Source organism: Platalea leucorodia (assembly GCF_965183815.1).
Source record: "Platalea leucorodia genome assembly, chromosome: 8".
Lineage (NCBI taxonomy): Eukaryota > Metazoa > Chordata > Aves > Pelecaniformes > Threskiornithidae > Platalea > Platalea leucorodia.
In genome coordinates, this window is record NC_138830.1 from 49,002,856 (window position 1) to 49,030,146 (window position 27,291).

General features: G+C 35.8%; 1 protein-coding gene across 1 annotated transcript in view; it reads left to right on the forward strand.

The window, feature by feature from the left end:
- CDH8 (cadherin 8) overlaps window positions 1–27,291 on the forward strand; it is a gene marked incomplete at both ends in the record, with an annotated part of 135,265 nt that overhangs the window by 15,753 nt on the left and 92,221 nt on the right. The window contains one exon of the mRNA XM_082319601.1: window positions 22,977–23,271. Within this exon, the coding sequence (XP_082175727.1) occupies window positions 22,977–23,271 (295 nt within the window). The remainder of the gene's footprint in view (window positions 1–22,976; window positions 23,272–27,291) is intronic.

Genomic DNA, 27,291 nt, shown 5'->3' on the forward strand with positions numbered 1-27,291 from the left:
ACCTATTAGGGAGTGGGAAGAAAGGCTTGTGGGGTTAACAAAAAGGAAGATTTCAAAGAAATTAATTTTTATTTTTACTGAAATATATTTTCACAAAATTACCCAGCTGTTCATTGTTGTTTAAGATATTAGTCAATGTCACAAATTTATGAGACTTCTACTGTTGGAAATAGGAATTTCTGGAAAATTAGTTTCTTTCTAAACTTAAGAGAATAATATTTGAGATGAATAGAGGGTATGTGCTGTTTTATTTATTTTGCTTGAAAAAGTCCATTGTTCTTGAAATGCTATTTGAGTTCAGTGAAGCATTTGCATTACAAGACACATTTTATTACAAAGCACTTTTACATAGTCATGCAGGTTTGTAGCAGGGAACTTGCTGCTTCTCTGTTTCTCTTAGTATTCATCTTAATTCATTACATTGAGCTCATGTGGCATAAAAATGTGATGCACTTCACTGAAAAACTGTGAATATATACTCAGAAATACGCAGTTGTATGTAGCCTGAGATGAGAGAGTTGCTCTTAGGTTCTATATTGGCTTTTCAAGCAGCAATAAAGGACACTCTGTAATAATAACTGAACACTTGTGACTGGCAAACACCCTCCTACAGTTCAGAACTGGAATATGAATGGACACCATGGGAGGCTGGCCCATTTCTGATGAAAACAGTTTTTAACAGCATGAATTTATGAATCTACTCAGCTCAAATGAGAGTTTATTATGCTGAGAGTCTAAAAATGATGCTTCATTTATTAAATTAATACAAAAATTGTATTCAGATACTGCTGGAGAGTTTTGTTAGACCTTCCTGAATGTCAGAGCTGAGGCTGAAACCGTTGACTTAGGTTATGGGAGGTGATAGTGAAAACAGGACAAGCTGCCAAAAACTTCCCATTCTTTGCTTGATTAAAATGAATGTGTATTTGGAACAGCACCTGTCACAGTTTCCCAGTCTGTGCACTAGAGAAAATGATACTTGCCCATTTTGAAAATACTGAGATTGTTTAATAAAAGCTTTTCGTAATTATTTTTCCTTAGAAAAAAGCTTTTGCCCTTTTAAGACCATTCCTCCACAACATGGGTCAGCTACATCTAATTGCTGCAAGATTGGAAGCAATGGCATCTATTGTAGTAGAATCTGAAGTAACTTCAAAATTACGCTGATATGGTAGAAATAATAACATAAAATTCAGGCAAATTTGATACCTAGTCATACATAACTCTAAGGCTTATTGCCAGATTTTGATATCTAGTCTGCCAGCTGTACTGTGCACTGCCCAGCTCATTCAAACCATATGCCTTGAGCAAACAATCAGCAAAGTGTGTTAAAAGCTCTGAAAAGTACCACATTAGCCGTAAGTCAACCAGCTGCATGAGCTGCCCTATTAATTTGGATAAAAGCTTACCCCTTCAAAACTGATTTTTTTTTTTTTTTACTACTTTGTTCTAAAAATATAGTTTAAATATAATCTGTGCATCTGCAGTTAGGTTTATAGCAATAATTTCATACTACTTGCAAAATATTTTTGAAATTCTGTTTAGGGTTTAAAAGTTTCCCTAGAGACAGAAGAGTCCATTACAATCTTTTATGTAGCTCAAAAGGAAACAGTCATTCATGGAGCACCCTAAAGCCTTTGTAGCACATATTCTTCATAGTCCTGAAAGTGTCTTGGTCAGAGTACAGTGTTCATTCTTGTGCCATAAACAAAATGAAAAATGTGTGTGTTGTTTTTCCTCCTTTGGTTGGATTTGGCTGATGCTTACCCTGGTTGAGTCACTATCCTACAGCTATTTGCAAGAGCAATTCAAGAATTCACTGGCAATAATAAACATGTAAACTGTATATGTGTATGACTTCTTACTTCTGTGAAGTACTGCTTTGTCTCTACACTTCCATACTTGGTTTTTTTTCATGTGTCCTGATTAAAATGGATTCTCTGGTATTTACATTTATGTAGCTATGGATTGTTATTATCTGCATATTAAAATAATGGGTAAATATGAAAATAAGGAGATAGCATTGCCATTGTGACTGGTAGAAAATCATACTTTCTCACCTATAATCATATCTCAGAATCCAGAATGGTATTATTTTAGATTCAATTTTGTAAGATTTAAAAAGGAAGAACAATGCATATTAATAAAAATTTTAGCAGTATCTCTGAGCTAGAATGAAATATTTTACTCCAAGCAGTCTTAGCTAAATAAAAAAAGGGTAGCAAGCATATTGCGAATGAAACATTTTCATTGCTGCTTCTTACCTACATAGTCTTCTGCATTCAACCTCTGATATATATTATCAAGATAAACCAATGTTGCAACTGATAACCCAGAACAGCAGGGCAGTCTACTGGGTTAGTTGCCTGTTCTTCATAGTGCTTATGGTTAGGCCAAAGTGAGGCATAATTAGGCAAGTAAATTTGATCTACTTTCTATCAGTCAAACTGATATTGTACCGTTATTAATATCACTCTGCAATGTTAGGAAAAAAAAAAAATCTTTATATATTAGGGTAGTAGAAAACCTGACAGACTTCTACTGTTTTATTTATCTGTTGACTTGTGCAAGTTCTCACAGCAAATACAAACAAATTACAAGAACACAGTTCCACTCAGCAGTGCTTAGAGTGTATGCAACGGATGTAACATACCATTGTTTATCCTTTTTTGCTGTTCATCTCATCACATCACAGACCTGTAATGACTTTATTGTATAGTTTATTGACTCAACTTCAAATTTCCTTTTACCTTCTATTCTATGTCATTGCAGATGGAATATATCTTGAATTAGTGCAAGATATCTCACTGTTCTACATAGCTAAAAAGTACTAAAGTTCCTTCTCGTTCATGCATCGGTCTTGGGTAGTTGCTGTCCTCCAAATTATGGTCCCCAGTAGTAACAATGTCAGACGTGTCATTTAAGACAGTGGCGTAGTCTTAGAGCTTTACACTTTCCACTTCTGGTAGAGGTGGCTGAAAGTCGAAAGGTGTTTTCCCAGGTCCTGACTGTGGCTATGAAATTTTAGGACTTTGGCGTTGCAGAGACATCACTGATATGAATACGTGTTTACAAAGTTCACTTCAAAGTTGGGGATGTAGCTCCCTGCGGAAGTATTCCTCCAGTGTTAAACTGATACTACACTGGATGAGAGCCAACAGGCTCTTAACTTGCTTTTAAAAACCTGAATCTGGAAAGCTTTTCAGGGAATACATCTGTATTTCTAATTTGCACCTTGAAGGATGAAATTGACTGGAGAGTTGGTGAGAATGAATAAATTGATTCACAGTGGGTTGACAGCTCCCCGTGTCTCACTTTGTGAAACATCTGTGGGTGATGCCACCACAAAATTTGACTGCTGGCTTGCAAGCTGGTCTACTAGCAATACATGATTAAAAACCTGTTACTCAGATACATGCAACTGAATTCATGGCACTGTTTTCCAGATTACTTTGTGTAACTTTGAATGGGTGATAAGGGAACTGGAGCAGAGCAAGGAAAGACCTGTTTGTTCAAGAAATGTCATCTCTGCTCTGCTGACTCTCATAGATGTGCAAGTGGAATAATGCAGCGGAAAATCAAGACCAGAACTGAAAGTAATGATTTATTAAGAAAATATTTTTCTTTTTAAAAAGTAATTTTCTTATGAAATTTTTTTATGGCTTTAGAGAGAAAAATAATGAAGATGACTAAGTTTTAGCAAAACTACAGGATGAAATTTCTAGCAGCCAAATCATTAGATGCATTCATTTGTAAGTATTAGTGATGGAGATGACAAGTTATATACATCACAATTCTTCTCTTCTTGTCATGAGGAGTAGTAATTTATTATTTGAGTAATCACGCAGCACAGCACAGAATTTAGATTCCCCAAGAAAAAGATTCACAATGTTTATGAATGTGCTAGCATTTTATCATTATAAAATTATAAACTCAGAAGAAATCATTAATTTCTAAAATGCAATGCATGTACACTGAATACAGCTGTTGTATAAAACAGGCAGGTAGACCTGTGACTCAAATGCTCTTGCACATCATATGTTAACTAAAGATTTTCCTAATTTGTTTCTATGATAGACAAAGTATACTTACCTTCCTGCCACTTTAGCCTATGATGAAGGTGCAGAATCTACTCAGAAAGCATCCTTATGTTGAGCACACTTAATATGTAGAACTGTGCTATTTGGCTTTCTTTCATCCCGAGAATTGTCCAATTTCATGCAAAGATGAAATGAAACAAGAGACTCAGATGTCCTGGCAGTCTTGGTGCTGAAGAATTAATTAATTAAATATATGAAATTTTTTGCCACTATCTTTTTACAAAGGGAAACATAAAATTATGTAATTATCTGATATTGGCATTTAAATTTACTCAGCCCTTGTAGAATCTGCCTGTGGCTTTTTTTTTTTTTCCCCCCAAACAGACATTATTGTAGCTTTATTATAAGGAGCAATTTGCTGTATCACAGCTGGCCATCAGTGAGGCATTGTAGACTTAATTCCATAGATGGCCTTCAGTGAGGCATCGTCTGATTCATTCTTAGCTGAACAGTGCCAGGACACATACTTGCTTACTAAAACAAGGAGAATCGTTTTATGTGTATTTGTATTTGTGTGTGAGCGCATGCTGTAAGTTTATTTTTTCAGGCTAAAGGGAAGGACTATTAACCACAAACTCTAGAGCCTCTGATTTTATAATTAGAAATCAATTGGGCAAAGCTTAGTTTTGCATATGTGACCTCTTCCCATAACTGTGTCCCAGAACGGTTTTCTCCTGAAATCATTTGCTTAACAATTTTACGTTAACAGCTGATCTATTTGCAAAATCAGTTTGAAATACTAAATTACCTGTGTGCTTTTGGTGGCCACATAGAAAAAAGTTTAACCAACACGGAATTACCAGGATGGTGCTTTTGTAATTTACATTTTAATCTCATTGTTTATTTGTTTTAATTAAAAGCTGTCACAAAACTTGTTGGCACTGCAGAGTTGCATTGACTTTGGTAAGGGCATGGCAGGGCCAATTACATCTGGAGTTTATGTTGTTCATTTGTGTCCACAAGGAGGGTAAAATGTAGCTGGACTATGTTATGCCAGACAGATTGCTAAAAGACATTTACTCAACTGATTTGGCCACCATGGGCCAGTATGGTGGTGTGGATTCATTTCGGTCCTGATTGCCCTGGTATTTGGGAATCCTCAGGTGGCACAGATGTAGCATTTCCTATTTCACTTACTTTCTGATATTGCGCACAGAGAGCTTTTTAGCTCTCTAAAAGAAGGTATCTGACCAGTGTATTTCATTCCAATGATCTTCAAATTCAGGGGTGGGGGAACAGGACCCAACAATCTGGGTTTTTTTTCCTGGAAAGTAAACCATAATTTGTAGTAGCCCACATTCTGTATTTCATCTGAGTTCCTAGTATAGGGAGGATTGAATGCAGGGTAATGCTGCTGTTGCTCTTTCCTGTATGTACAGTGTGAGTCAGCCAAATTTCTTGATCTTAGCCAAATGTAAATGCAACAACAAGGTAATTTATAAATGTTATAAATGTATAAATGTTGCTCTTCTGTTCCGGTTAATTTTGTGTTAGGATGGAAAGCTCTTTCCGTGCTAAAGGGGAAATTTCTAATTAATAGCGCAGTAAAATTGTTTGGGATTTTTAATTCACAATAATGATTTATTGTGGTGGTAACAACTTATGTTCTGGGGGAGCAGGAACCGAGAAATAATCTTTTGGTTTTTTTCTCCTTTTCTCTGAGATCTCATTATCTGTGCAAGCTTATTATTTACTACCCCACAGTAATACTGTTTTAAAATGTGCAAGAATATCTGAGATTCATGGTACGATAGAGCTGAATTGAATTGCATATAAGTAACTGCAGATGTGGCTGGTTTCATCTTTATCAGCTTACCTAAGCTTTTGCACTTAAAGGCTTCTGTCAGTTCAAAGCCCAGACACTGCTTGGTTGAACAGAGCTAACCTATGGTTGCACTTCTTAGCCTTTCAAAAATAATGCTAACTTAATTCAAACTCACGTATTGCAGAACTTGAAGGAGTTTAGATATGCATCAAGTAAAAGTTCCTTTCAATTTTTATAATACAAGGAGGCGCCAAAAAAAAGAAATATATCAAAGCTCTTGAAGTTTAATTTTATTTTTCTCAAAAATGAGTTTTCTTTCCATGTGAACAAATACAATTTGAGTTCTTCCCCCATTCCTTTGCTTAAAATAAAGAAATCGCTAAAATATAAATCAAAATTTAGCATCAAAGAGCAACTTTGTCAATACAGGCATTTGGGGAGATTCTTAGAATGCTGAGATAATTATAACATTGGATTTCCGTTCAGCATAGGGATAGACAAAAATTCGCTACTACATAGCATAATGAGATACCTAGGTACATTTCTGTATTTGAAATGATGGGAGAGCCTACTAGTGCAGCATAGATAAAAATGGCGCTTTTTTACCTTGGGTTTTGTTTTGTTTGTATCTCCATTTTTGATAGTTTGTGCTTCAGCTAGACGTCATGGCACATTCAGAGGAGAGTTGGTATCCTTTCTTTTGATTGCCCTTTTTGAAAGGGCAAAATTATGGACAGCATCACAAATGTATAATTTCAAAAAGAGCCTCAAAAATTAGGACTGGAGATTTCCAAAAGCCAGACCAAACTCAGCCTAATTCATTTGCTAGTAAACAATAATCAAAGCAAGAACAGAAAGGGCTGCGCACAGGAATGATTGGGTTTGTGCATCAAAACTTGTATTCCAGAATCCTTTGGAGGCAGAATCCGTGAAAGATAAACTGGAAGAAATGATTAGGAAGAGACTGTTGAAGAACGAAGATGATAAGGGCTAATCATGTCTTTCCGAAAACTCAGTCTATCAGCTTTCAGGCATGCTTATGCATTGACCTTTCGCCTTAGGTTAAGTTTATCAGGCTTCTATATGATATTTGCTATTTATGAAAACTTGACTTTCCTCATAATGATATCCTATAGAAGATGAGAATATGTTTTGAAAATATAATTTTCTGATCCCTGGAAAAAATAAGCAGTTGGAACCCCTGCAGGACTCAGCCTGGGCTGATGAGAGCAGAGGAAAGAGACTAAGTCCAGGGGACTGCCTGTAGTGCCTTGTAGATCAATCAGATGGCACCAGGGGTGACCCTATCTAAGGGATCATTCATCTAGAATGGCCCCTGTCATCTTTTCCTTTGGTGCAGATGGTTTGCACACCCCAGTCAGCAGAGTACTCGACAAAAATTTTAGATGGGTATTAGATAAAGCAGCAGGATATTCCTTTATGCACAGTACCCCAAATAATGTAAAGAAAAGGCACACTAGGTAAAAAAAGGGGGGAAAGCAAAAATTGAGAGATTGGTTTGACTGAACATCTGAGGCTTTGACCCTGTGGGATGACCCTGCCACTTTCCAGTCTCCGAATACTGTCAGTTGTGCTAGTGGCAGGAGTCGATTGTGCCCATCCCTTTCAGAGGTAGACTTCTGCAGTGTCTTGTGCCTCCATGTTCTTTTGGACCATGACAACACGTGTATGTGATTAATAGAGATTGTTTACTGGGGGGAAACGACTGTCTTCAGGCGAGATTTCTCTGTGTTGATTGTGGATTTCTGAGTAACTGTAAGAGAATTCTGTCACTGGGAATGAGAGGAAACTAATTTAGGAGAACATAGTATGTGGATGTTTATCATCCTGTGATGTAGCTCAATGACTTTCATTGCAAACTACAAAAAAGTTTAAATAATTTAAAGGTCTTTCTAAATCCTACACAAGTTAAGAAGTGCTCTCAGCAGGTACAATAAATGTGGATTTTACTCCAGTCTTAACTTATCCCGCTGTGATTACTTATTCAAATTGTGCAGGCAGCTGCCAAGTCATAGATGTGATGTCCTTTATCGCAGAAGCACAATACTTAATTTTGTTTGTTAAGGTATGCTAATCAGAGATATCTTGATCTATGTAATTCTAGACCACAATCCAAGATCTGATTTTAGAGATATTAATATGTGCTAGATGAATGATTACAATGGTTGTTGAGCTTCTGTTAATTTGAAGTCTTTAAAGCATTCAATAAAATGAGTGCTGTCCACCCCTGAGTGGAATGCCAATTCTTGTTTATAACATTATAAAGTTAAAAAGAAAGTCCAGTAATTATCTCCAGCAGGCTCATTTGCATTATTTCTTCATAGTAATTACATGAACAATAGGGATTCCATACCTAAGAGCAAAATATATGTTGATCTGTATATGCTGAAGTATAATCACAGCAAATATGTTTTAATTATGTTTGTGATGCTGTGGAAGTAAAGACGTGGCAGAAAGCTGTTCTGGTATCTACAGAATGAGTCATAGCATAAAATACTAAAACATTAAAATAAAGCTGGTTCTAATAAAGAAAATAATTAAATTATGATAAACAAAGGGAATGCAATTGCTTTATTTTTGTTGGAAGTAAAGGTTTAATTGGAAGATTTGTGTAGGTAGCAGGAATGGTTTTGCTTTTAAAGCAAAGAAGAATTTAATTCTCCTAGAACTCGAGTGCTTCTTCTGAGATGAGTAATAGATTTTAATTTCATGAGCAGTTTTGAAAAGTTGGGAAGAAAAGATACTTTTGTGTCACTCTAAATGCAAGTTTTTGGAATATCAAAAGATATTTTGGGCTAGTCATAGTATTTTTATTATATGAAAAAGAAACTCCTAATATGATAACAAATAAAATTAATTTAAAAGGAAGCATTTTGTTTACATTTTGAACATATTAAAAAGTTAGATACTTTAAAAGAATGAAATTAATGCATATACAGGCATAAAAAGCTTTTGAATGTAAAATAACATTGAAGCATTCTGGTCAGGAAACGTTCAGAAAAAATACTGCATTGGTCTTTTCCCAAACCTGTATTTGTTTCCTAAATCAACTTTTCAGTAATATGCAGGTGAATGGTTGAAGTGAGTGTCACTGAATCATTATTCTTGTCCAAAAAAATACAAGTGAAAAAATATATGCAGCTACAAGGGTAAGGCTGCTCTTTTGGGTGTAGCTTCTTAGTGGTCTCAAGCAGCTGTCCTTAGGACCTTCAACTATTCAATTTGTTCTGAATATTGGGTCTCTTTATTTCTGTGACTCTGTTTCCCCATCAGCAGAATGGCAAGAAAAAATAATTTTTGCTTTGCAATGGTGTGGTGATGCTCATTCAATTGCTGTGGTGATACATTCAGATTGTGCAGTAATGTACATGATGTCCATGTACTAATATTTAGATGATGATAATGTTACCTTGATTGCAGGAAGGCAAATAAAAAGTTATTTCTGGTTTCTGCAAAGCTCTGAGTGAGTTGCTGGTATTCACGATGTGCGATCACTCTTGGCATTGCACCCTGGGGCTGAATGACACGGCCAGTTTGATGATGACTCTCTTTGCTTGGGCTATCAATATAAAATGTCACTTCTAGAAGAGAATCAGGCCGGAAGAGAGCTTTAGCCACAGGGAGTGAGAAGAAATGAGCTTGGCAGTAAGATTCCAGGCAGAATAAATAAGGTTTGGGAGTATTCTTAGCAAAGAAATGCACTCACTATTGAATATAATGAGATCCAAATCAGGTATTACTTCTGGAAAAAAAAGAAAAAAAACAAAAAACTCAGAGGCTTTCTGTTGATCTCATATTCTGTATCCATTCGTTTAGCTATCATCTGCAGTCAAAGAAGCTATTGAAATCTATGTTATCTTTGCAAACAACTTGTGGCCCACCTTTCAGGAATGTAATTCCTTGTATTGTCCTTGATTTCAACTAGCTGCTATTCTAATTTTTTCTCATGCAGATTTCTTGGAAGAGCTTCTTCCCATCGAGCAACTCCCCCACCCCTTTGATAGTGAGGGTCTGCTTCTCCAGTGTTTCTCCACACAGGCTTAAAAATTCAGTTATTGTCAAATCTCTTGTAGACAAGAGCAGGAAAAGGAAAGAAAACGTATTTATCAAATGTAAAACTCTCCAGGTAGCCCTTAAAGTGAATATTATCACAAACATACATAGATTGTTGGGGGCTTTTTCCTCTTTGCTTTTGGGTATTTGTAAGGCTGTGGTTTGTTTGTCTTTTGTAACAAACAAACAAACAAAAAAAATCCAACCATCTTGTAATCAATAAACTGGCATCTGGAAGTGAAATATTCTCAGCTTCATTTTCTGTGGCAAGATTTAAATTGCCTAACATTCATGTAACTTTTTTCTATGTGCTTTTTAGGAGCCATATGCTTGGTATTTACTTCCTTTTGTTTCTTCCTGCTTTCCCTTTTGTTTACTCTAGATAGTTCTATTTCTTGGTTGTTTTCATCATCCAAACTGGCTGCTGTTTGTTTTTTGACTTACACTACCGCCATCCCTTTGGAACTATATCTCAGCAGATAGAAGAAAGCTGAAATATGAGGATTTTTTTGTTGTTGTTGTGACAATATAGTATACTTTAGATGGAGGCTTTTTACGGTCTTTTCACATTTTCTCTATTATCCATCACCTAGTCTGCATAACCTCATTCCTTTTTATTGGTAAAGGACAGGTGCCAGACTTTTAACTATTTAAGTCTTACATTGAAGTTCTTTTTTAAGGTATAAAGAGTCAAACATTGTATATGATACAACTTCACTACTATCTTTCATTCTGTCTTATAAATATACATTCTGTTCAGGTTGGAATGTTTGGAACTAATGTAATATTCATTTAAACTGTTCAAACAGGACTGAGTAGAGACTGACCATACTGGCAAGCAGCACACAAAGGTTTAACGTTACAGGTCAGCTCTAAGAAATCCATGGTATTTGCAGATCAAGAAGTGGAATGAAATCTTTAAATGATGATTTCTAGCAATGCTTATGCATACTACAATCTCCATGAATGTCATTTTTAAGGGACTGTTCATGACCTATTTGTAACGATTGACAAACATAAGAATTTTTCAGTCTTTCTGGATTCTTTCACAGGCTTGGAACCGTTTGTTAAACCTACATATTAATAATATAGGAAACAAAAGCAGAATATATAGCTCGCTCAGGGACTCTGCTTTTCTTATGAATTTCTATCCTATTATAGGAAATGTAAGTGTTGCAGTCCCCCAAAATTGCTCTGTGTTTTCTCTTTGTCAGGTTGAGATTGCTTGGGTTTTGTGCTGATTAGAAGGGCAGGGTTATATTCAGGCTAATTATTTTTTCTTGAAAATAATGTTTGAGCCTGTTCTACCACTATGTCATACTTTCTCATACAACATATGGAAAAAGAAAGGAGACTGGAGAAGCCATGGGGTTTCCCTGTTTAGCCACCTTGCTGACATTGATGCTGTAAAATCAGAAGTAGTTATGCACCAGACTGGAGAAAGTTATGGCTCCAAGCATTCTTATCCTGTGGGTTTCTGTCTTTTTCTGAGATAAGCTACCTATTAGTGAAGTTGGCGTAGCTGAGACAGGGAACTATGGTCCAGCTGATAAACATATACAAACTCAGAAACCAATTGTGGTCAGTAGTGAGATATTTCATATGGCTTTGAATTTTCAGTATGGGTGGAAAAAAAGTTTGGTTTAATCATGCTATGACTATGATTTTTGACTGGCCAGGATCCCAATTTGTGTCAAAAAAGAGTTAACATTTGATAAGCCAAGATATGTTTGTTAACTCTATCAGTTTTTGTGTCAGAATACCCATAACAGAACTGAGCAACAGTGCATTTGTACTGCTAATATTTTGTTGAAGAACATACAGCAGATTATCTTTTCAGTTAACTTTGCCATCAATATCCATTTACATACCCAATGATCCCATCTCCATAGACAAACAAAATATTCCATCTCCTATACCCTGAGTAAATGTAAAAAGGCAGCTTTACTGACTTGATAAATAATCTCAAATATTCTAATTTACTTCAAGGTCTTGCTATTTTCAGCACTTTATTATCTCACAGTCAGATAATTGTTAATCTCATTATTTATCTAGTTTGTATGAAAGTCGGTTACACCTGATCTATTAGTTATCAGAAAAGTATAAAAAAAAAACCTTGTAGGCTAATGGTAAATTCTGAATTTAACTGGACTATAAATTATGGAGTCATAATATGAATTAATAACTAGATGTCAGTTGTGATTTTTTTTTTTTGTCTTTTTGGGGAAGTGTCTTTGGTTCTGTATTTTTCTTTATAACTCTATATATGTTTCAGATAAAGAGTTTTGTCTGGTGTCCCTTGAAATTTGAGACAGAGACTCCTACTGAGTTCCTGGGTCTTATATCAGACCCTAAACCCATTCACATTAAAAAAAAAATTAAAAAATAATCATCTTAGAACTAGAAATTTATGCAAGAATTCAGCCCCATTTTTTCCATAAGTTTGAGCCATACTGAAGCCATAGGTGGTAATTGTAGAAATTAACCAATGTCTTAGAAACTCATTTCTAAAATTATGTATTCTGGGTTCATTCTTCCTTGTCCCTTTTTCAGAAAAAGGGAAGGGGAAAAAAAGCCATTTGATATTTCACCATAAGCAGAGGACAGTGAAGTAAGCTCAGTGAAGGTTGCAGCACACAGTATAACAGAGCCCTTGTGTCAACAAGGACCTCTATGTGTTATTGTAATACAAGTAATTAATAATCATTATTTATAGATGAGTACTGACTCTGCAGTTGTCAGCTGCCCAGCTAACCAGCTGTCATTTGGTTCTCTCAGTAGAGTTCTTTCAGATAAATAGCAGGAATGTACATAAGATATTTGGATTTTGTGTCATTCTTGTATCTAGGGTATCATTTGGATCATTTAAAAACTTCAGTTCTCAACATTGTACCTCTTTCTCACCTTTTTAAAGGTTTTTTTTCTTCTCTTTTTTTCTGAGCCCCTCGAGTAGGTACCTGAACTCATTTTATTAGAGAAACCTCAGCAGAGTCCTTGGAGATCTTTAAGGATCTCCCTTATGCTGCTGTTTCTCTCCTTTGCTGTTCCTTTTACGGCCATTACGTGCTCTAGTGGGCCACCTGATAATCGGTTCTTTGAAGGAGGGGGAATACACGTATCATTTGCAAAGAGGTCCTGAGAAATCATGATAGGTTTCTTTGCCTCTTAACTTAAGTCTAGCGTGTATTGTGTATCTTGTCTGCTACTCACAACACCAAAAGATATTAGTGCAGGATAGCTGGTCACCTCTCCTTTCTAAGAAGGATGTCCCAGTAGAGAAATGCAAAGAACAGCTGAATGGGGAGAGGACCATATGGGGTTTTGGCTGTTCTGTGCTCGCAGAGTGATATGAGTGCTACCAAGCTTGTGTGGGTAGAGAAGACCAACAGTGATTCAACCATCATTAAATTAGTACAGATGTCTCCCGCAGTCTCCCACAGTAGTCTTCACCATGAGCTCAGACAATTTGGATAAAGGTCTAGACTAAATCATTGCTAACTCTGTATGCATTCTGGCTGTTTTGAGATTGACATATGTTACACACTTACAGCTTTTGTGATACTGATTTGTATACAATTTGTCCGTATTCATGCTGAGCCAGAGTTTCTTTTTTGATGGGACATTGACCCCAAATTTTGGATGTTTTGAATCACAGGTAGGTTAGGTGTTTACAGCAAATGACATAAATACTCCAAACAGTGCCCACACTTATAATCATAGCACTGCTATTTTTTCCTCCTTGGAAACAGGTCAGGTTATCTGATGTGCGAAAAAAAGTGGTAATTGTCACTGAGACTTTAGCCTCCGTATGTACTGAGAAGGGGACTGCAGGACTCACTACAAGTTGCTAGAGAATTGGAAGTAATATATTACTAAATATCAAACCCTGCTGGAGTGGGCACAGTAGTTTATTTCTGCATATTTAATATTGTCTGTGTGTAATGGTTTGTGTTCTCCTCTCCTCTGTCAGTTCTTCCAGAAAAGCATTAACAAAGGCAGAAGCTATGATCTCTTTCTAGTGGTTTAAAAAAAATATTTCAAATTTAATGGTATTGCAAATTAATCACATTATGAGAGACATAACCTTTGCAAGTCAGTTTGTAAGAAACTCACAAGAATGCATGACTTAGTGGAAATGTATGGGAAATTACATTAGGAAGCTTTGAAAGCCACACAAGTGATGTGGCAAATAATTTCTTGTGAAACTGCATGAAATCATAATAACTAGTTTCAACCAGGTTCTTCTGAATAACTTACAATTCTGCATGAGTTATCCCTCATAAACATCTAACTGCAAGAAAATGGGGAAAAATAATCAAATTATCCTCTTGTAATATCTATTTATTCTGATGTATGACACTGTGATGTTACTATGTAACTGCAAACATAGTAACTCTGAAGAACTGATGTTTTGTTTGACATCTCATAAGGAATTTGCTTTGTAGCATTTCCTAGCTGTGTTTATTTGCACATTCCAAGTAACTTGAAAAATATTTTTAGTAAGAAAAAATGTATACTGTACCTATGTGTACAGTTCCCAGGTTAGTGTAAGTACACTAAAAAGAAGTTATATTATCACACGTAAGCAGATAGTTTATAAGATAACCAATATGTAAGTACTCACAATTTAATTTTTCAGTTCTCTTTATTTCACTCAGTTACCTTCTCAACAGTTTTCAATTTTAGCTCAAAGCTGGCTGCATAGCTGATGTTTATATTTCTGCACTGTAGATGTGTTTGACAGCCAGTTGCTAGAAAAGAGCTTTCTATTTGCACTGCCAGCTTTACACATTATGTGGATTTAGACAGTACTTACTTCCTTATGTTCAGACACTGAAGTATGCTAAGCATTCATCTTAAGTTTGAAAAATTACCTTCAAAAAAAGGTATTTTAATGCTTTCAGGTTTGTTCCATTAAATATTATTAAATAACAGAACACATTAAGTAACAGAATGCATTCTGCATGGATTTGAAATTCTTTTATTAAGAAGGAAGACAGGTTAAATATATTATCACTGGGATCCTCCTAATCATTGTGAGCAAAGCATGATCAGAAGCCAGGGTGGTGAAAGCAGCTGAAAGCAGAGCCTTGAAGGATTGTAAAATCATGACAACTTAAATATGCTTAAATAAATAGAAATATCCTATCACCTTTGACCGCGCTGGCCTATTGTACTGTTTTCTGCCTTTGCTGATCTAGGCTATAGCTTGTCTAGTTTGGCAGATTTTGTAAGCAGCCTTCAAATTACTGCTGTGGGTATGTAGCGATTAACTTTTTTATTCCTCTTCTGCAATCCTAAGAGTATGTATTATAAGATATTGCTCTGACATTCACTTGAGAAAATAATTTGAAAAACACAAAGAGGTCTTAATGCTCACGTGCAATGTACTCTATGCCTGAGAATGAAGCCTAGCAAGTTATAATATGCTTCTAAAAAGGAAAGAAAAGATATGGCTCAAACAACATGGAAGAAAAGCTCAGAACAGTGTAAATAAGATGATGATGATTAAAGGAACAGAAGAGAAGGATGTGGTATATAGGAACTGCCGAACTTCTGGCTAGCACATTGATTGGGAAATTCTCATGGCTTATGGTTTTTTCCAGCCTTCCCCACCTTTTGTCTCTATTGAGGAAGGAGCGGCAAGACGGTATAGTTTGTGTCCAAGACTCACAAGATGGAGGAGGGAGTAAATGGCTTTACTGCCGTTTCACTGAGTTGGGAAAAGAGTGACAAGTGCACGAGGCACTGTTAATTATAATGCCTGAAGCACTGGAATTGTTAATTTAAGTGCTTGACCCCAACCAGTAGGGGATGACAGATACTTCCCCCCTCCTCCCCAAAGACACAGAAGAGGAATATGTTTTACAAGACTAAAAATGCGTGTGATTTTTGAGGCTCTCTATACCCAGCTTTCAGATCTCCTGTGGTGAACCACAGTACACTATGGATGAAATAATAGAGAAGTAAATGAGATGGGAAAGGATTCCTCTTTGGCAATATGACACAATTTCATTGCATGTTTCCAAGTATCAGAAACAGTTGGGTTAAAAAATCAAGACCTTTTTTCAGGAGCAGTGTCTGCTGGAACACGAGAAAGGAACAGCAGTCTGGTTTCAGAAATAGTTACATGAACTCCAAGCTAGGCAGAAAGCCAACTACAAAAAGGTGCCAGCCATCTGAGGCCACTTGACACAGGACACTTGGGCGTTAAATAGCTGCAGAAAGCAGTGACTAAAGGCGGCAGTCCAAGCTGCGGTGGGACACAGGTCATACGTGGTGGCGGTGTTCTCAGGACAGAAGGGAAGACAGATGGTATTCCCAAATGGAAATGGCCAAGGCCAGAACTAGGAAAACAGAAAGCTTTAGCTATCATCTGGTTTAACATAAGGATTCAGAAGAAGCAAGGTATATAAGAAATATATACAGAAAAATCAACCTGCTTTGGAATGAAGATAGCAAAGAGTAGAAACAAATTGCCTTGTCTTTGTTGCCATCACAACCACTGAAGATGAACATGTGATTTGAACATGGATTTGAGGAAGACTTTGCATCTGAAGGCATAGTTTCCTCCCTCTTAGGGAGTTCCCCTGGCAGGGGGAACAACTTCTGTGAAACAACACCGGCAACACATAACAATTTTAATTAAAAATTAATACTGTGATTAACTGGAGATAAATGCGTAGAGCTGTTTAGGAATGGCTTGGGTAGTCCTACGGTCTGGATGTTTTTTCCTAATACGGATCTTTGTGAGACCAAAAGTGAGTTTATCTCTTTCTCTGTTCCTCCCATGTGTAATAACAAGTATAGTTATCTTTGTTCTCCCAAGACACTGAGTGAAAATATATGTTAAAAATTATTAATTCAGCCTGGTGGGGAGGGTGACACATGACATACAGAAAGGACCAATGGTGCTCTAACCAGGAAGGCCTTAGATCAAGACTCAGTCACGTTCCTGAGCTCTTTTCTTGCATCAGTTGGTCATAATCAGTGAATTGGAACAAACAGATTGTTAGATCCCAATCTTGTCTCCAGTTTTTAAACAACAGTTCACTCTAGTGTATTATAAGATGATACCAAAAGGTAAGCAATGAAAAGCAGTTTGTGCACAGTTGCAGTATGACTATAAACAGAGACAAAATTAGCAAATCAAATAGAATAAAAAAGCAGTAGCAAAGAATAAACAGAAACATAAAAGAAGCCATCTGGAATCAAAGATACTCAAATGACATGGTAGGAAACTGAGGCAGATAAAAGCAGAGATTATACTCTTAAATGAAAGTGTTAGGGATATTATTGCTTTAATTCTCTTTGAATATGGTTATGAAACTGCAGCTGAGAAGTGTGAGCAGTAACGTCTTTTGACAGTTACTCTAGAGGCTTCAAGTTACATGATTCTCATATCTTAAATGAAACCTTTGTCATCCACGGACATGTCTGTTCTCTTTCAGAAAAGTGTTCCAAGTACTGACATTATGTCAGATACATCAAATCTGTGCCCCAGTTTGTCATTACCCTGAATAATAATGCAGAATATTTGGTTTTCCTCTTCCCCATTGTGCAGCTATAGTTCCCATTACTAGAGATGGAATGAGCCTATCCATGGAGAAAATGAGATATTCTACTAAATTGAAATTACATTCACTTTATTAATTCTCTGTTGTGTGCAAATGAATTGAATCTATCTATAATAGTTTAATTATGAATGATTTTTAATCTATGGGTCATCAATAAATGTGCTCATTGTCCATTATGTGTCAGAACACATCAACAACACACACAAAAGCCTTCGGTAACACCTAATGATGTTCATACTTTTAGGGAAAAAAACCCTGCAAAAGTCACACACAGAAAGAAAGACATGATGAGTAAAGTGCATTACAGTTTTTGAAAGCATTAATATATATATAAATGATTGGAAAAGTCACTAAAATCCTTCCATACTTCCACAGAAAAAGCTAGAGCTTCTTAGAACCCAGCAGTTTTGGAAAATAGTCATAAAAGCTGAACATTCTGTCTCTTAGTTCACTAAATGGGGTCTGCCTCATAAATGAGGAATGTTATTGCAAGGCATAGGTAAAAAATAGAAGAACCTGAAGCACTAGGATAGTGTTGGTGTGCTGTGTGTGTATCTATCTGTGTAACATCAGGTGAAAATCAGTGATGCACTAGTTAATCTCTTAAAAAAGATTCCAGAGTTAGGAAGGAGAAGAATGATGCAAATTTTAAAATGAAGTTTTAAGGGCAGATTATGCCTTTTCCCTTGAAACAAGTAAGGGGTAATTCCCTTGTAATTACACGAGGATGAATTAATTACTTTTTAACAAACTCAAATAAAAACTTGACTACATAATGCCTTCTTCTCTTTTCTTAATTAAAAATGTCCAGGAGCATTTTCATAATATGTAGATTTCCCCCCTCTTGTGAATTATTGACATATTTATGCTTTTTACTAATATGAGGAAACTGGGGTTACAAATCCGCCCTTTGATGATGCATCTCATTATGGGCCAGTCTGTATCAAGTTGTGCATCAACAGCACACCTGGAGAGGACTTGAAGTGCCCAGTCCTACTACAAAGGCCAGTCAACAGCTTTCTGCTAATTCTGGGTATGGACCAGACCCAAGTGCATTATGTACTTTCCTGATGGTGAACACATGGCTTGAACATGAAATTCATTGTGCTGATCAAGCTGCTGTTTTGACTACCATTGATTTGCCAGGTAGCTGACTGAGAGCAAGTGAGACAGTTGTCATCTGCAGAAGAGACTCATAAATCTCTCTGTGTACTCAGAATTGCAAAAGAACTTCACAAACCTAGCTCGGAGCTTCTGCAGCCTTCATCCATACATTAAGTCCTTGGCTGCATACATAGTTTTGAACCAAGTATTTGCTAAGAAAATGTGGTTAAAAATATGATGAACAAATATCTATGGAATAGGAGAATGTAATATCGGTAACATGCGCATGTATTTGTTTTTTACTGCAGAGTAGTACATTTACATCTACAGAATATAGAGGCTCTTTGAATAAGTTTCATCTCTGCAGTTTCTCTTGCATTGATTGTAATTATGCATGTTTGTAATGTATGTACGTGGGAGACTATAAATATATGTTATATATTTGAATAGTGTGTTGGCAATATTTTTAGATATGCATTCATTATTAGTGAAAATAACGTTAGTTTTGTGGAAGTACACTGTGTGTGCTGTTACCGTCAATACTGGCTGCATTGATTATCATCTGTATTATAATATAGAATAGTAAAGGAATTAATTAGAAACTGTGGTGTTCAGAGGGTTCATTTTGAATGAAGTTCATTATTTAGGAATGGATCTGTGCTGAGGCTACATGGGAGCCATTAGTAGGGTATTAATACAGGGCATCTGCATCACCATTAAAACTAAGAGAGGATCCAAAACCTCTCCTGTTGCCATAAATCCAGGCATGAATTGGGTAGTGGGGTTGCATCTGCTACTTTAAGGGAGAGAGGTATTTGGATTTATAGTCCCACAGGCAGGGCAGTGATGGAGGAAGAAGATTTCACTTCCTTTGAAGTCTAATTAACTGAATCTCCCATAAAAGAAGTGAGTTTGACTCACTCTGAACGTGATTTAAGTTTTCCAGTAAAAATGCTTTTCTGGTTTGGGATGCTGTCTAGTAGTGGAACATAGGGGCTAGCTATAGATATCTCCTGTTTTAAATAGAAATTCTTGTTACATTTCTCGATATTGCTCTGAAAAATAAGAGGTCAGCTTTCAAGCACAGGCGCAACAAATAAAGCTACAGGTGTGGAAAGCAGTTTCACATTTACAACATTTGTGAGGCTTTTTCAGCAGAAATCATTATTCATTTATCATATTCATTATGCCTCTCTATCATTCACCTAGACCCTATATAATTATGTGTTTAATGATCTTTAACCTTCACATGAATACAGCTTGCTGAAGCTTGATGATTGCTGTAAATTATCATTCACATCTCGTAGAAGAGAGGAAATATTACTTGAAAAAATACTATGCTTTCTGGCTTAGGATTTCGCTTCATTTCTATGATTTAACATTCTAAGTAGATGATGTTTTAATCCTAAATCCAAACAATGAAATGATTTTGGAAAAATGGCTCTTCCATAGGTCATTTATTATAATATTTTGATATTAGAGTGTAAGAATTTCAAAACCTAGAAAAGATATTTTAATCTGTCAGCCTGGATGCTCACCGTAAAAAGTACATGATTTCAGTATATAAACAGCCATATTTATGGCTTGTTTTTTATTAAAGAACTAAAAAAAAAAAACCAACCTACTGTCATTTTTGCCACTTTTAATATTTAGGTAAAAAACTGATTTTCTGCTAATCAGACTCAGTTTCAAATTTAAGATTATAAAATGCTTCTAGCTCTTGCACTTTTTGTTTAATGTTTAGCCCTTCATTTTATAGTGTTTCAAATAGCAGTATCTGTTTCTTTCTTTTGATACAAAGGACTTTAACCTATTAGAAGAAACAACTAATAGTGACCATAGACTTTTTTTCATTTCAACTGTTGGTATCTTACTAGCACTGTAAAGTGTTACCAGAACTGATTTGTGAACCATAACTTCTGTTGGATAATGTGGGTAAAAGTTACACCAGAGATTATACTGACAGCCTTTCCTACTTATTAGCAAATAGCAAACTGGAGAATCTTTGAGCATTCTCAAATATCTGTGTGGCATATCTAGTTTATCCAGCCAGTGCCGCCTTAGAAATTCAGATTATAGTTTTTCACTGTAAGGCTCTGTGTAGTTGGGTGAACTGAGATGTTCCCAATTGCTTGCTGAGTTGTGTGTGTCCAGACAATGTTGTGATGTGACAACACTGTAATTCAGCTATGAATATTCTGCCAAATCCTTCATATGCAATGTTAATAACATATAGATTTTATTTAGCGACCAAACAGATGCTTAAAGTGTAAACAATCTGTTTAAAACACAGACAGATTCTGGATTGATCTTGACAGGCTCTGGGACCCTGAAAATAATTCTTTGTGTTTCTGACACCTAAAGTGAGTATAATCCTGCTCATAAGGACAATAACATTTAAGACAAAAAAAAGTTGTATTAACATGTCTTACTGAGCAGACAAAACTGCAGTACCAAGCAACAGGAGAGTGCTGTTAACTAATTAACATAACGTAAATTATACTGATTGTTCTCAAGTAAAAGCTGATGGCAGCTACAAAAAGAAAAACAGATTGAGTTTTTGGAAAAAGGACTCAGCTGTCACTTGATGTCTATGTGTACGTTCACGTGGGTAGGGTAAGAAGAGTGAACTCGATTGAGTCATTCATATTCACAGACAGTTAAAGTGCTTTTAAAAAGTTGTTAAAACAATAGTGTGGTAATAGCTGGTGTGGTAATAATGTGTTGCCCAGTAAAACACAGAGGATGAAGTTATACCTCTTGTAGTCAGTGGGAGTTCTGCTATTATTGCAGAGCAGAGAATACACTGGTGGCCCAGGATTTTGTACGTATAATAAACCAGATCAACTGGAAAATCAGACCTGACTGCCGTTGTCTGCTGTGCTCATTGCAACAATTCAAGATTCCTTTTTTGTAAGGTGCTGTTAACGAGTTTTCTGAGCTCTTATTCCCAAACAGCTAATTTGCAGATGTAACTGTATGTGACCAATTATCTGCTGAAGAACCTGCAGAGCCTACTTGTGGTATGACATAAAAATCTACTTGTGGCTTGGCTGTAGCCAGTGTTACAAGGCTTTTTTCCCCACACCTATTTTAATATCCTAATACAGCTTCTTATATCAAATGATAATGCTGCTCGGCCCTAGCAACCACTGCTATCAATTGAAGAGCAAAATGCATAACCAGCAACAATTTCTGTTGAGCTGTCTGCACAAAAATGAGAAAACACGAACAAGTCTAGTAGTAGTTGTTGTAAGTCATGTTGCAGCTATCCTAAACAGGTTGTATGTATTTCCTTCAGACTATCTTTTGTGAGGGAGAGATAAATAATAAATGCAAGTTACATTTTTAATGACGTTATTCACTTCTTATTGTTCATATTGAGTGTGTTAGATTTAATAGTAAATAGAATTCAAAGCACTATTACTGTATATTTAAGTTATTATCCTGTATTTTTGAATGTGTTGACATTAATACATATGGTCCACCAATTGGGGCGGTCGCCCTCGCAAATTAAAAATTATTGGAGATAATCTGATATTTAGTACTTGGCTCTGAGCCTACAAAAAATCAATGGAAGTCCTTTGTTTGTCTCCAGTGTTCTTCAGTTCAGGCTTTTAATTAATTAAAAAAAAAAGTAAAGAAGAAAACATATTTTTCCCATGATGTTTCAGATTATCATAATCCTATCTTGTTTTTTGAAAAGCAAAGTACAACCTAGATATTATTTTTTATAATGGGGCATTGAGGAGAATGGGAAGATGTGTGTAAGGGTTCTTATATTTCTGGAAACTTGCTTTAACAAAGCTTTCTTTCAGGGGAAATACTTTTAGAATAAAGATCTTAGAACCTTTTAAGTTCTGCTAACAGCTGAGTTGTGATATGGTTCTAAATTTCTGTGAATGCTGTCCATTACATCATTTACATAGATGCCAGTGTTCAGCCATTTTCAGTCACCTGAAAATAAGCTGAAAGTAGTAACTAAAAATAAGAAACTACATTATATATTATTGTTAATCCTTCATTCGCCCTTTGATCGAATAGGTTAAGGACATTTTGTGCTTGTTCATTTTGGCTGATAATAGTTCTGCAGACATTTACATTTTAGAACAGGGATTTAAAATATATATAACAGCTGCTTTTTAAATAGAAAGTCTAATTATGCCTATGATTACATTCACTTTTGATTAGTATGCATACAAATCCCTACTCTCCTTGTGTATTCAATCTGAGATATGGATCATTGGTGCTAAGATTAAAGTACAAAGAATAGCTTGACAAAATATATGGTTAGACCAATGCAAAAAAAATTCTGGGTGTAATTTTTGTCTCTAAAATGCTTCTTTTTCCTTTTAGTTACACACAGACCTGGATCCTGGCAGCAGCAAAATCAAGTATATTCTGTCAGGAGATGGAGCTGGAACAATCTTTGTGATCAATGACAAGACTGGAGACATTCATGCAATGAAAAGGCTTGACCGTGAGGAAAAAGCTGAATACACTCTAACAGCTCAAGCAGTCGACAGGGACACAAACAAACCTCTGGAGCCTCCTTCAGAATTCATTATTAAGGTTCAAGACATCAATGACAATGCCCCAGAGTTTGTTGATGGTCCGTATCATGCCACAGTTCCAGAAATGTCTGTTGTAGGTATGTATGTCTAAACGTTGGCGAACTTTGATTACTCACGGTTTAAACTATGCTAGTATGCCATTGAGTTGTTGATGAATAATAAGATATTTATTATGTTGTTAGCATTAATTTGCATATTTTCACATCTCTTCTTGGCCAAAGGTTTCATCTGCAGCACAATACTAGAGTCCCTTAGTAGTAAGAAAATGACTAACAGATGTATTAATGTGTCTTTCTTTGTCCAACAACACTTTAATGGGCTAAATTTATATTCCCCTTATGACACAGTAGTTAGAGTATTGTTATTGAGAAGGATTTATCAAGATTTGTTCCAACATGACACTCTAATCCTATTGATATTTTGTTGATGTTTAATTATCTGTTTGTGTATTTTCATACACAGATGTAGCACTTGCTGTATGTTGATACATACTTACTTGTTTTCCTTTAAGTGCAACCCTAATCAGCCAAAAACATTGAAATGAAAGATGCTGTGTCTGGGAATTGATGGTTAGACTCTGGAGTGGACTTAACCAATTCGCCATAGGATTTACGTGGAAGATGGAAGGGGAAAACAAGAGAAAGCTGTGGAAAAAGATGGTGAAATGGGAAATTAACTGTGTGAAAGGGGGAAAAAAAGAAAGAAGTAGGAAATAATCTTCTTAATACCTTTTACTTATATTTATTCATTTTCTTAGATTAGTGTGCATCTATTTCCTCATGGATTAATATATTAGAGGTTTTTTGGCATAATTTGTCCCTTGTTCTGTGTTTGCGAATGTATACATATGCACTTACAGAGGTACATATTTACATACTCAGGTCCTCAGTCCCCACTGATACATACATATCGAGTGCAGGTGATCTTTAGCTGTCAGTAAAGCAAAAGGGAAGTAAACCCATCAAACCAAAAGAGTCAATTTCAGGGTAATATAAAAATTCACTATAAGCAAAGACATCAAAATCAGGTCACGAAATGCAGAGTAAATTCTAATGTTTTCTAGTATTAGGTTGAGGATAATGTGCTTTTCAGCAATTTGTCTACATCTGTCAAAGCAAGATAATTGAGGGAGTGCCAAGGCAATTTGTAAAATAAAGCAGCACCCTATCAAAAAGTTTCAAAACCACCATTCTGTCTTAGTTAAAAAGAGGAGGAATGTGAGGAGCCAGAACCATTCTCTGACTCGCATTCAGTAGAATGAGTTGTACCAGGTCATTTTCAAACGTAAGCTGACTAGACGATGATACCCGAGGCTTCATTTTTTTAATCAACACTTCTACAACAGATTTTCGTATCTTGGTTGTATTGAATTGCTTGTGCCAAAACTGATAAGTGAATTTTCAGGCCTACATGTTCGTTCTTTTGCCAAAACATAGGTTTAATTTGTTAAGTTACTTTTAATTTTACAGCAGCACAAACATAACATGGACCTGCTTTCAGAAGATATTTGTGCCAAGCTCTAGGCAAGAAAATGGCTTAATAAAATAAAATAAATTAAAAAAAAAAAAAGGAGGAGGAAGAAGGGAAATTGAAGGCAGTTAATCCTTATATGAATGGGACTTGTTTGGTATTGCAGGAAAAAAGAAAATGAAAATATATGCAGACAAGAAAAGATGGTTTCTGATCATAAAGGCTGCTATAAAAATAATTCATATCTGTGCATATAAGTACTATTTATAATCCTTGGTACAGACATGGCCTCTATCCAAGGAGTATTCACTGTAAAGAAGATGAGGAAAAAAAAAACAAAAACTTTGACAGGAACCTAGTCAGAAGATCAAATGAATAAAAATCTAGTGATTTGGTTAACGTGAGGTTTAAAAGATGGTAAAAGTGCAATGAGATTAAGAGAATAAAAGGTAAAATATTAACGAAAGAGAGGGAAAGTGAAACAATTGAGAAAAGTGTTAGGGTGAAAGAGGAGGGGAAAAAGGTAAAGGAAGGTCACGACAGATTAATTAAAAGATAAAAACTTTATCTGGGAAAACTTTATAGTGGAAGATTGTAGAAGAAATGACCAATGCCTGGACATAGATGTCAGTTTAGGGAATAGTGAAAGGGGCTGGCTTTTCGAGGGTATTATTTCACCTGTTTCCCCCTAGCGTGGTGGAGGAAAGAGAAACAGTTCTTCACTGAACTGCCTCTGAAATCATGTAGTTCCACATTTTTACGTATTCTGGCTGCATGGGAGAGTTTGGTCCAAAACAAGTTTATTCTAACATTACAAATATAGGTAGAAATTTTTTACAGGTTATCTTAGAGGTCTGCTATTTATTACCTTTAATTACCGAAACTATGCAAGTTTTGCACTTTTATCGCTTATGATCCCTGATCCTTGTGTGTCTTTTGTGACGTTCCTAGGAGTGCATGTTTACAAGATATGTCTGTAAAGAAGCACAAACATACACTCCTGCTCTTTTGTTGATAAACAAAACCTAATTCTCAGCTGCCACTTCAAAACTCAGGGTATGTTTGCCATTGCATTACATGGGTCATGAATGACTGTAAAATCCATGCAACAGACACAGTCAAGTCTGCGTCTTAATCTCTGATGGGACCAAATTTCAAGGCTGGAAAGTCGAAGATGAGAATGTTACCGCTTCACCAATGTTGCTGTTACTGTTTCCTTCTGCGTTCCTCTTTTAACCCACAAGTAGCAACATCAAGAGCTGTACTAAATGATGATCCGTAAATTGTTTTAACTTTCTTTAGGTTTTGTTAGTCCTCTTAAAATTACTTCAACTCCTCTATAATATTAATAAGAAAACTGTCTCCTTTCAGAGTTCAAGGATTTTTTTTTTTGCCATGCTAAGAGTATTTCACTTCCATTATCCACTTACTTAATTCCCCTTAAAGAGATCTCCACCCACTGCTAATTTCAGCCTTGACATTTCTACAACACAGTCATTACGAGGCAGTGTTCTTATTCAGGATAAAACAAAGTTCTACTAAACCTCTTCTTTCCTCAAAATACTTGTACCAATTCTGACTGCTCTGAAACAGAAGAGGAATTCATAAGCTATACGTATAGTACTTACGTAATGAGGATGCAGTACGAGGCATTTTATTTTTGGACCTCTGTGGAAAGCAATGAATAAATACAGATGAACACATTAACCTTTCATTATTCTGTAACATAACATTGAGGTGCTAACACAATGCAGTTTTTCTAATAGGTCCATTAGATACTGGTCTTATGTTCCTTGCTAGAAGAGAGGTATTATATGAATGTCAGTGGTATTTTTGCATGACTATCTAGAACATAAATGATACACTATGGGGATGTGAAAACTGTAACGTATGTGGAAATTCTCTGTATGTGATATATATGAATATGTGTGTATGCCAATATACAACATTATCACACATATATGGCCACAATCCAGCCTGTTTGATTTTTATGTTATGTATCAGTGATATCTGGAAAATCCTGCTTCCCTACTAAAACAAAAGAAAAGGATTTGCATGGCTTTCCTCCCACTACTTGGTGCAAAGACGATTAGTATTACACTGTGTTATCTCCACTAGGAATGATGCTCACTTTTCAGCTGTCTTCCCAGAACGCACACCCACACACGTACTGAGTGGTGTATATCGGCACTGTGTTCAGAGTTATTTTGAAATAATTTATTTCTCTCTTTGAGGAAAGAGAGGAGCATATTCCAGAAAAAGTTTTGAGAACTAAATTGAATTTTCCCTTATTCCATCCTTGTGTTCCTTTCTTTTTTTTATGTAATTCCTATACAATCTACCATAGTAAGCCCGGTTCCCCAACTCCAAAATGATGAATTTGCTTGTGAAAGCTAATAGTGTATATGGAGAAGATGTTCTTTGCTGAAACTGAGCACTTTAATCTTTTAATTCTTATATTAATTTTCCTAAGGAATTAAAGATCAAAAAGTGAAATCTGTGGAATCACTTCATTGTAACAGTATTGCATTTCACAAATAGGAAATAATTTAATTTGTCTGTAAATCTTGTTTAATCACTTTTAGATGTAAAGGGACACACTGGGAATGAAACCCAGTTAAAACCTT